Source organism: Poecilia mexicana, unplaced genomic scaffold (genome assembly GCF_051168715.1).
Source record: "Poecilia mexicana isolate PSO_F unplaced genomic scaffold, ASM5116871v1 scaffold_9, whole genome shotgun sequence".
NCBI lineage: Eukaryota > Metazoa > Chordata > Actinopteri > Cyprinodontiformes > Poeciliidae > Poecilia > Poecilia mexicana.
The window spans coordinates 3,651,798-3,663,495 of record NW_028263378.1 but is presented as its reverse complement, the minus strand read 5'-3'; the positions used below and the strand labels follow the sequence as shown (position 1 = coordinate 3,663,495).

Genomic DNA, 11,698 nt, shown 5'->3' with positions numbered 1-11,698 from the left:
AAGATATACATTTTATTAAACTTTAGAACTTGTGCAGAAATTGCAGGAAAGCAAAATTTTATTTTAACTGATAAATTAGCAAATCATCTGCAAAAGAAATTACCTGAAATAAGAAAATGGGAAGCTTTTTTAAAAATGTCCTGGAGAAATACATTAATTCAATATGCAAAGGCATAAAATGTAAATTTTACATGTAAAGCACAACCAATTATTAGATTTCCCTTTAGAAATTAATTCATTTAGCATTTACTCTGGTAAACTTCATTTTCTGAAAAGTTTAAGTGTAACAACTAAATCTAAAAGCTATTTTACTCCCAAAAGCTTTAGAAGTAGAGAAGTTGAAGAATATTTTTGCATATTTGTTTACATTTAGATGAGCAGCAAATGATAAAACCAGATCCAACAGAGATTAATGTCTCTCTGTATGTTTGTATTAATTTCAGATTTCAAAACAGACCTGAAAATATTCCCCAAATCAGAGACGACAGCCTTTGGTGGTAAACAGCAATTATTTATTGAACTGAAATGAAAAAGAATAAGTACCAGCTCTATTGCATTATTGAACCATTTTGCTCCGTCGACATTGACGTGGGTGTTACTCTACTATTTTTTATTTTTCTCTCGTAGGATGTAGTGAACACAAAGATACAAGGAACATTCAGCTATCACAGATTGCACACCAGATACTGTAGTAACGCAGTCTAATACAAGACCACCAAAATAATCCAGGATTTTTTTTCTGTTTTTTTTTTCCTTCCTCGTTTCGTAATTAGTTCGTAGTTTTTCCGTAAAGAGTACAAAAGTCCACCCGACGCCGGGAACGGGATAAGTCGGCTGCTCATCAGACAATGCCTCAGAGATAAAAACAAAAGCAGATATCCAGCAGAAAAAAAGAAAATCTAACATGTACAATAATACACTGACACAGAAAGTCAGCTGTGTTAATAAAACATGCAACAAGTAACAAAACTTGCTGAAATCATTAAAAAAAAATCTAAAACCAGTTGTAATTGCATAAATACTCTGTACAGTTCATTAATCTGCAGTGAAATGCATCTCTGCTGAAATGACAACGTAAACCTGCGTCAGTGAAAACTCATGATTCCTCTTTGCTTTTTTTTTTTTTACAAGGTGCAAAGAAGTTGGGCCTCTTCTGCGAGACGGCGATGATGATTGCACTAAGTTACAGTACGGAAACGATGAACGCTAGCAGGAGTGTGTGTGTGTGTGTGTGTGTGTGTGTGTGTGTGTGTGTGTGTGTTTAGGACCGAAACGAGGGCTGGTGGAAACCAAACGGATGAAAGTTCTTCAAAAGAAGCAGCGCTGGAATAAAGGGAGGAATATGGGAGAAAAGAAGAAAGAAAAGGAGTAAAACAAACTGACAGGATAGTTGAAGATGGTTCTTGACTTTAACCTTTGCAATTAAATTTCTAGAATCGCTGAAGAAATTAAAAACTGGATAAGATTATTTTAGGTTTAGATTCATTTTTATGCTCCAGAAAACTGCCTTTTGTCTAGGGGTGTCCAAAGCGTGGCTCAGGGGCCATTTGTGGGCCTTGACATTATTTTGTTTGGCCCCTGACTACAAATCAAAAATGGTAAAAAGCAGTTGATGTTTTTACCATCATCAATTCAAAAATGTTTGTTTTTCTTTTAATAAAGCAATAATCATAAGTCCATTTTCTTTTGGCTCTTTAATAGATTTACAGAATAATTAAAAAAATAGTTTATTGAAAAAAAATCACAACACACTTCTTTTTTCATTTACAGGTCAATGAAATCTGTGGGCAGTTTGTAATTTAAATTAGTCAGTTTTGGCCACAGGTTTAAAGTTTGGCCCCCACTGGCCAACAACAACAACAAAAGGATTTTTCAAGACCTTTTGAACAACAAACAAGAAAGAAGATATTTTTATAAGTAAATGTCTACAAGGTGAATTTGTTAAAATTTAAAAAGAAATAATTCTGTAGTTCATATAAAATGTGGGGGGAAGCATTTAGTTGAAAGTAACTGACAGTAATATTAGTTTGATTCTGTAAATCCAATGCAGATATTGGATGAAATTGTACAGAAAAACCATCATGAAGCTTTTTATGACCGTCATATTTAAAAACACCATTCAGTTCTTTGTTACTTTAGGCCAGTGATATTAGAAATGCATAAGGACTCTTAGATATTATAATATTCCTCTTACTACTTTTGCTTTTCCATATTGGTGTTGTGGGCAGGATGAGCTAAACTCTCAAGCTGATTCTGAGGAATCCCAAGGAATTCGTACTTCCTACACACGAGGTGTACAAACTATATAGGAATTACTCCCTAAAGCAGTTCTAGGTCTTTAGATCGACTTTTAATCAGGAGGTTTTTGGCTAAGTTCTTTATTTGACCCGACAGAAAAATACCAGTTTGTCATATGCATGTAAGTCAATCAAATTTTACAATAAAGAGGACTAAATCGAAAGTAAACAAGGTGAAAAACTTTATCTAAGCCATGAATTCATAAAATTTTGTCCTTTAAGTTTGAGGAGATTAAAAACTGGACAATCAGAGGAAAAAATATTGCGCCTTCGTTACGGAAATGTCTCAAAATGCTGCAATTTTCCACGTTTTTGGTGACGTTTGAGCTGAAATAAAAACTTTGGCTGTATAGAAAACACTAGCTGCATTTATTGTCCCTTTAAATCCTCCACACCATCTCTGCTGGGCAACATTTCACCACAGAAATCAAACATAAAATCATAAAGTGGCATTTAAAAACGCATTTTTAACCCAGTTCGGCTGTTTTTGCCCAACTTTTTAAATATAACGGATATTGTTAAGGGATAACCAAGGTCTTCTCTTAAATTAGGTTGCAGCTAGAAGAATTAAAAACAGATTGTGTAGAGAGATGTAAAAATAAAGATGTCCCTTTTCTGTGTGCTTCTAAAAAGCTGCTTTGACTGAAATGTGGATGTCAGAGAATAAATTCACATTTTAAAACAAATCTCCGCCTTTTTGGATGAACTCGTAAAAACAGAAAGAATAAAACTGATATGTTTAAAAATCTGAACTGATCCAGTCTTCAGAGCGCAGCAGCAACCATGATAAAAAAATACAACAACCTCCAAATGGAAAACGACGAAGGACAGAGGAGATGACAGGCTGAAAAAACAAAACTATTTGGCAAAAAAATGGTGATTTTATGATCGATGTCACATTTTGTAAACAACAAAGTGATCTGGAAATTATTTATATATATTTATATATATAAAAAAAAGGTGATTTTTGCATAACTCCACCCACAGACATAAAGTTTTGACATTCATATCCCTCCGTACGTTTTCTGTATTCGCTGTGGCTTGTGACGCAGGTTACACACAATCTGTAGTTTTGTTTTAAAGCAAGGAGTGGTTAGTCACATCGCTAAGTTACAAGCAAGCTGTTGTTTTTCTAGATGACCTTCATTTTCGTTGTGTTTGCAGAGTTAAAAAGGCCGTGGTTACGTATTTACACTATGAACAAGTCTTTTTTTCTTTTTGTTTTTAATGGTGACAGAAGGAGGAAGAGTGTCTTCGAAAATGGCGGGGGATTGATTCAGATTAGCTGCTTGGCTATTTTTTCCCTCCGGATGATGAGTGCATGTGGTTACAGTGATGGCTGAGTTTCTTTCCCACATTTTCCTTTCGATCCGGTTCCGATCTCCGTGCAAATCAAACATTGTGGCGTTTGAGAGGATTGGGATTCTGGGAGGTTTCAGGTCACACGGAGGGCAGATCCAGGCGGTTTGCTAACCTATCAGTTTTTGGCGCCGCCGTCGTCAACGCTTCGCTCGTGCTGAAGGTTGTAGTAGCAGTTCTGACAAACTCGCACTGGAGATGAAATCTTCAGCCTTTTAATTTCCGACTGGAAGCGACTACACCTGCAAAACAAGCCGATTATATGTTAATAAATGAGATTCTGACTAAAGGTTCTACTAGTAATTTCTACAAACCAGATGATTTATAAACAAAGCCCAATTCATCACGTATGTGAACATGTAAAAGGAAAATAAAGGAGTACGTATAGAGCCCTGAGGTACACCAGAGGTACTAGAATAGATGTGGGTTAACGTTTAGGTCTGTCACGATTACAGACTTACAATATTAAATCAGTGACGTTTATACATACACATATAACCAGTGCATGTTGGCATTCAAGGTGTTTTTGTGATCGATTGATTAGAGGAACTGCTGATCGGTTTCAGGTTCTTACCGCTGACAGAAGAGCTGCCCGCAGTTCCTGCAGTGGTGGCGTCGCTCGGTCAGGGAGAAGCGGACGGTGCAGCCGGAGCAGCTGTCCACCACCTCGTCCTTCACCCAGTGGTCAGCCGCCGAGCGGCCGGGCTGGTCGCTCACCGACCAGCTGAACACCCGGCCGCGCCCGTCTCCGACCAGGATCTTACTGTGGTCCCTGCAGAGACGAAGCAGAGGGAAATGAGACGCTCTCACCGGGGCTCATTCACTTTCAAACAGCAAAATTCAAGCAAACTATCATTTTAGTAAAACAGGATGTAGTTTCATAGATATAAGCCTGTCATCTGTTAACGTCACGTTGCGTCAGCAGCCGCTTGCATGTCGCCTGCAGAACGCAGACAATAATACATTATTCTAACTAAACTACTTACAATTAAAGAAATTGTTACAGCTGTTTTTGTTCCTACGTTGGTTAATTTAACTTTTTATGTATTTATTGAGCCTTTAGGAATAATAAATATTGCTTAGATTGAAAGGATCCAAACAAATCATGGGACAGTAGATGACTTTCCTGCTCAAATTAAATGCTTAAACCCAAAATGCAAAAGATTTTCAAAAACAAAAATCTAAAAACATGTTCTTGCCAAGTTTTTTGTCATTTAGCAAATGTAAATAATTTTGGTAATTCTAACTGACCTAAAACAATAAAAGTTTAGTCTGATTTAACTTCAAACAGTGAGAATAAAAAGGGTCTTTTTATTAGGAGCACAAAAATATCTATTAATGTTTTACAAATTCAGGCGTTATATTTGAACTTTATTACAAAACTGCTCAGCTTTATTATCAAGCACTTTCCAAACCTTGAAAACATCTAATTAAAATTCAAGGATGTTGAAGGATTTCAAGCACCTGCATTAATTAAAGGTTTAAATGAATTAAACCAGTGAAACGTTGAGAGTTAAACAGCAGAACTTTTAGGAGTTTGCTTCGTATTTATGTTTTAAATGTTTTTAAATGGTTTATTCTTGAAAAAGCCTTTTTTAAAATGTTCTGTCTTACTTGGAGATGGAGAGTGAGGTGATCTCGGCCGGATGGGCGTTGTCCTTGCGATCGAACGCTGTGTGCATGGTGAGTTTGCTCCGGAAGACCAGCTGACGCTCCCATCTGTATCCTGCAGCCACACACACATCAAACACGCTCGCCGAATCGCCTCTAGCTGGAAAACGCTCAGAGTCAGGAAGATGTCGCCCACCTGCTTTGAGCTGGTTGTAGGTCCGCGGCTCGGCGGCCGGCGGATGGACCGACTGAGGGAGGGACGCCTGGGCCGGGTGAGCCGACGGAGGCAGGGGGCCTTTGGTTTGGCCCTCGGAGTAGTTGACGAACACGAAGCCGTCTTTCTCGTCGATGCTGAGCGTGTCCGACCAGCGGTGAGAGTCGTCAGAGCCGCTGTCCATCGACCACGACGCTCCGGCTCTGGATGACGGACCTGAACGGAGGATCAAAACAGAGACGGAGTTACAGAAAATACAGAGAAAATCAGAGCTAACAATTAACTCAGATCAGAAATAAGCCTTCAGAGCCACCTAAAGGCAGTTGCAAAGTCGGCCTTCTATCACCTGAAGAACATTTCCAGGATTAGAGGATTAATCTAGAGAAACTCATCCATGTGTTCATCGTTAGTCACAGTGATAACTGGGTCTTCTCTGTGGCTCTGTGGGTGTCGATGTGTCGCTGGGCAAAGCACTGATCCCCCTACTGATCTGCATGTTGGTGTATAAATGTGTGTTTGTGACTCCAGTGTAAAGCGTTTTGAGTGGTAAAATGATTGGATAAGTTCACAGGTCTGCCTAAAAAAATCAATCAGATCCTGGTTCTGTTGGACCTCAGTGGGGCTTTTAACACTGTTGATCATGACATATTACTAAAACGTCAGTCGTAGTGAGAAAGCTGGTGCTGTTGAGCAGAGATCTGGGCGGCGTACCTCTGGGTCGGTGGACGGCGCTGCCCGGCTGGCTGCCGCTGCCTCCGCCGGTCGAAGGGTTGCGCGGCGCCGCCGGTTCCTCTCCTTCTGACTCGCTGCTGTCATCGTCGCCATTGTGACTCTCGCCGCCCTCTGAGAGAACAACAACGTTTAGGTTCATCAATGCAGAAGCGTTCATAACTCCCTCACACTTTGTCACATTACTGTCATAAACTTTAACGTATTTCTTCAGCCTTAGCCATGGCTTCGTAGAATCGCTTTCTGTTGCAGCTGAAAGCTTTTCAGCTGTTTTCACGCCCAGTGGACTCGGTTCATTGGGGACTAAAGGTGCATTTCCAGCTGCTGCACTGTGTCAAACAAACCAAACTCATTGAAAAACATGTTCCCCTCCTCGCCTGTGGGGGCGCTGCACCAAGAACCCCTGAAGGAAACAACACAAAAACTAAACAAAACTAACTTATAAGTAACTTTTTAAAAATAAGTCATTAATTCCTTAAAATTCATAAAAAGTAATAGTTTCATTGGCTGACTATTTCACTTATAACAAGGGAAAAAAATGTCTTGTTATAAGTTTAATAATCTGCCTGTTGAAACTAGAACTTTTTCGATCAATATTAAAGTTTAATTTACTTAAAACAAGCTCATATATTTTGTTGAAAAGTTACTTGTAAGTTAGTTTGGTTTAATTTCAAGTGTATTAAGATATTTGCACTAGAAACTAGACCAAAGATACTTAATAATAATAATAATAATAATAATAATATTTTGTGTTTTGCAGTGTAGACGAGGTCTGAATGAAAATGGCTGCTCTACGTTTTAATTAAGGGTATCACCGTATATTATACAGTTGGTTTATTACATAAAATAGCATTAAAATAACTTTAAGTCTGAAAAATGTAAAGCAAAACTCACCGATCTTCTCATCCGCGCAGCAGTCGGACACGTCGGGCTCCACTGGCTCTGGCGCAGGGGTTTCTGGGACTTGTAGGAACTCCATTCTCCAAAACTACAAAACATTTTTCACCACAATCCCAGAAGGTTAAAGGTAAAGCTCCTGAAAAGATGACAAACCTGAGTTCAGAAAGTCTGGTTACCCTGACGACTCCGTCGGAGTGTCCGGTGACGATGACGTTCTGCGTGTCCCACTCGTTCATCTCGGACACGCAGCAGCAGAGGATCTGCTGGCTGCGGCCGGTGAAGGTGTTGGCGCTGGCGATGGGGCTGCCGTTGATGCTCCACACGTGGATGTAGGTTCCTGCACAGGAGACGATGTCGCCCTGCAGAAAGCGGACGGTTTATTAGCACCGCACTTTGTACTCCCCTGACCTACATGAAATTCCAGGGTCATCCAGTGAGGAAGTGACTCACTGTCAGCTCGTTGATGCAGAGAGCGGAAACGGGCGCGCGGTGGCCACGCAGCTGCGTGACGAAGGACAGCTTGTTGAGGTCCCAGATGATGCAGGTCCGATCCCGGGAGCCGCTGACGACGATGCGGTACGCCGACGACGCGGTCAGACACGTCACGGCATCCGTGTGGCCAAGTAACGCCTGAAACGTAAAGAGAAACGGTTCATTCTGACAAACCTCACCTCACTGACCGAGGCAACTGGATGATTCAGACTAAATGGCTGTGCCTGACGCGACCCAAATACCATTTATCTATTTTTGCCTTAGTTACACTAGTTCCTACACCAGCCATCTTATGTCATGTTCTCTTTTTTATTTTTAACTTAAACAACAACAAGGAATCGTTATGTAGCTGAATTTATAAAAAACAATAAAAATTAAAAAAATTAATTTAAGTGTCACTATATTTGAAAGAAAAATGTACATTAAGAAAACATCCATCCATCCTTCATCATACACGCTTAAAATCTGGCAGAAGAAACATTTTTCCATAAACACTGCAGGTCTGAGTCTGTTGAAGTTTTGGTTAAAACATGTTTTTCATTCAGTTGGTAGAAAATCCAGAAATTTTACTCAAGAGTAGAAATACTTCATAATAAAATTACTCAACTAAAAGTAAAAAGTACAGCATAATAAAAATACTCCTAAAAGTAAATTTTTCTAAAAAGTTACTCAAGTTAACGTAGCTGAGTAAATGTAACTAGTTACTACCCAACTCTGCATACAAGTTGAATACTTTTGGAAGTGTGAACAAAAAAAAAAAAAAAGATTTCACATAAAAATATTTGGGTCACTCCAGGCTGAGTGTGAGCAGCCTCACCTGTGTGTGCAGCTTCACCTGTGTGAGCAGCCTCACCTGTGTGTGCAGCTTCACCTGTGTGTGCAGCCTCACCTGTGTGTGCAGCCTCACCTGTGTGTGCAGCCTCACCTGTGTGCGCAGCCTCACCTGTGTGTGCAGCCACACCTGTGTGTGCAGCCTCACCTGTGTGCGCAGCTTCACCTGTGTGTGCAGCTTCACCTGTGTGCGCAGCTTCACCTGTGTGTGCAGCCTCACCTGTGTGCGCAGCCTCACCTGTGTGTGCAGCTTCACCTGTGTGAGCAGCCTCACCTGTGTGTGCAGCTTCACCTGTGTGAGCAGCCTCACCTGTGTGTGCAGCCTCACCTGTGTGTGCAGCCTCACCTGTGTGCGCAGCTTCACCTGTGTGTGCAGCCTCACCTGTGTGCGCAGCTTCACCTGTGTGTGCAGCCTCACCTGTGTGCGCAGCTTCACCTGTGTGTGCAGCCTCACCTGTGTGCGCAGCCTCACCTGTGTGTGCAGCTTCACCTGTGTGAGCAGCCTCACCTGTGTGTGCAGCTTCACCTGTGTGAGCAGCCTCACCTGTGTGTGCAGCCTCACCTGTGTGTGCAGCCTCACCTGTGTGTGCAGCCACACCTGTGTGCGCAGCCTCACCTGTGTGTGCAGCCTCACCTGTGTGCGCAGCCTCACCTGTTTGAGCGTCAGAGACTTGGCCTTCTCCTTGGAGCTTCCTGTCTCCCACACGCAGATGGCGGTGCTCGTCCCCCCGGTGATGACGAGCTTCGGGTTGGGACAGATGGCGCCGAGGATCTGGCCCCACTCTGACAGACACTCGTACACCACCAGGGCCTGAAACGAGTCGGAACATCAAAATTTATCCTCAACACAACAACTGGCTGTGCACAAAAAGGTTTTCTTAACGTCCCACCACCTTGAAGTACACACACACTGCACAAAATATTACCAAGTAATTCTGGTCTAGTTTCTAGAGCAAATATCTTAGTACACTTAAAATGAGACAAAACTAACTTAGAAGTAACTTTCCAGCAAAATATAGAAGCTTGTTTTAAGTCAATAATTCCTCAATGTTGTTTTAAAAAATAAAATTTTAAGTAAAACATGGAAAAAATGTCTTGTTCTAAGTGAAATAATCTGAGTGGAACTAGCATTATTTTCATCAATATAAAGGAATTATTTAGTAAAACAAGCATCTATATCTTTCTGGAAAGTTACTTTTAAGTTAGTTTCAACTTATTTCAAGTGCACTAAGATATTTGAACGAGAAACTAGACAAACATTTTGGTAATATTTTGTGTTTTTGCATCAGATCCATCAGTAGACCCAGACTTCAGGCCTGACCTCTAGTTTCTAGCTGTAATACCTGAAGCTGTGTGTTGACCCTTTGCAGGTCCAAAGATAATAACTTATCAGGGATAATAATAACATATTAAAACCATCTCTGTAAATCTGTGAGGGCATAAGAAGCCTCTGACCTTGTCGGACTCGTAGTTGGCCAAGCGGCAGCTGAGGTCGGCGTAGCCCCAGGCGAACGTTTTGCTCCAGGTGGGTGGAACCAGAACTTTGTTTTGCTCCACAGCCAGGATGCCTTTATCAGTGCAAACGATCTGACCCACAGGCTCCTTCAGCTCTGAACCAGAGAAACATGAGTTCTGTTTACTTATGTGTTTAAACTCAGACAATGAAGCTGTATAAAAAAAAATCAGCTTCTTAGAAAAACCAAAAAGTAAGACACACAGAAGCAACTACTGAATTATTTTTATTTATAAATTCATTCTGTTTATTTTTACATGTGTTCAGGATGGAACTAGTTGCAATAAACAATAAATCAATTTAGATAAATTAAAATCAATAATGCTGATGGAAATATTAAAGCAGTTTTAATCTGTGTGTGTGTGTGTGTGTGTGTGTAGGTGTGTGTGTGTGTGTGTGTGTGTGTGTGTGTGTGTGTGTGTGTGTGTGTGTGTGTGTGTGTGTGTGTGTGTGTGTGTGTGTGTGTGTGTGTGTGTGTGTGGCCTTATGATAACCTTTGACAGGAGCAAGAGAAGGTCTGAGGTTGTCCAGGTGATGGAAAAAGATCTTGTCGTTGTTGGAGTTCGGCGGAACGGCTGCTAGGTCGCCGTTGGTTTTACTGCGAACGCGTTTGGGGGGATGAGGTTTCTTAAACAGCTGAAAGAAAGAAAAAGAAAACTCAGTCAGAAGGAGATTTCTGCTTCCCAAACCAAAGCAGAGTCAGATTTCCGAGTTTCTGACCTGCTTGGGGATTTGTCCGAAGTTGTTGATGAAGCCGATGGTGGCCGTCTCCTTCAGCGGGTCGTTGATGTTGTAGATGTCCACCTGCCCCTCGTAGAACAGGTGGTGGAAGACGTTGACGGCCTCCACGGCCGGCGGCCCCTGCTGCTTGTAGCCGAAGATCAGGTCGATCCACTCATGGAGGTGAGCGGAGACGTAGTCGCACTCCAGCGCCTGGAAAAAAACACAAATCTCAAACCTCAACAAGTATAAATTAGGCTTTCCTGAACAGGTTAGGATCGGTCTGTGGGCTGACCCAAACATGTTCATTAAATTTTTTTCACAAAATCTACTTTTGATAACAAGACTTTAGCCTGGTTAGGCATAGAATGAGCTGCTTTAGGGCCTCTGTCACTTTAAACCCACACAAACACAAATCGACCCCAACTCACCATTTACGTAAAAATGTCTGCAAACAGATGCGCAATTGTATAACCGTATATCTCTGAAAAGCAGAAGTGGAGCCTCCTGCGCAACCAACAAGAAAGCAGCAAGTGGTTTCTGGATGGTAAGTCAACAACTAAACACTTGTCTTTTCCAGCAGCCATTGTACAGCAAGACTATCAAACCATTGGAGCTCTGCTTGGGTTTCTAGGTAACGGTGCAGCATGACTCAACAATCAGGAGGCTTTTTAAAAGGGTCATTTACCAGATACCAAAAAACATTAACTTACTGCTAAAAAAATCATTTAGGTCATCTTCAGTTGTTACAAAACTGCTACATGTAGCAAATATGACTTAAAAGAAATTTTACTTCCTGATTTAATGCCTTCAATTTAGGCCACCGTCTCTTTAAAACCTCCGGCTGCAGAAAGTCATTACAACATGGCTCCTCCATTAACCCTTCAACCACGTTTTTACCAGTGTTTCACTGCGCAGTGCCACCAGTTTGCTAATTGCTGCTGGCTAGTCTGAAGGAACTGAGCAGGGAGGGCTGCTCTGAGAGGCGGAAGGAAAGAAACAGCAGCTCGGAGGAGGAGCTGCACCTTGGAG

At 41.4% G+C, this 11,698-nt stretch overlaps 1 protein-coding gene across 1 annotated transcript in view; it reads right to left on the bottom strand.

The window, feature by feature from the left end:
• Nucleotides 1-490: 490 nt before the first annotated feature.
• Nucleotides 491-11,698, bottom strand: part of wdfy3 (WD repeat and FYVE domain containing 3) — a 93,714-nt gene continuing 82,506 nt past the window's right edge. Inside the window, exons 56-67 of the mRNA XM_088008630.1 lie at nt 10,667-10,879; nt 10,441-10,582; nt 9,889-10,043; nt 9,086-9,244; nt 7,561-7,740; nt 7,287-7,469; nt 7,105-7,198; nt 6,193-6,324; nt 5,464-5,697; nt 5,271-5,382; nt 4,231-4,428; nt 491-3,898 (exon numbers count right to left, since the gene is read on the bottom strand). Of these exons, the coding sequence (XP_087864756.1) occupies nt 3,775-3,898; nt 4,231-4,428; nt 5,271-5,382; nt 5,464-5,697; nt 6,193-6,324; nt 7,105-7,198; nt 7,287-7,469; nt 7,561-7,740; nt 9,086-9,244; nt 9,889-10,043; nt 10,441-10,582; nt 10,667-10,879 (1,926 nt within the window). The 3' untranslated portion in view covers nt 491-3,774. The remainder of the gene's footprint in view (nt 3,899-4,230; nt 4,429-5,270; nt 5,383-5,463; nt 5,698-6,192; nt 6,325-7,104; nt 7,199-7,286; nt 7,470-7,560; nt 7,741-9,085; nt 9,245-9,888; nt 10,044-10,440; nt 10,583-10,666; nt 10,880-11,698) is intronic.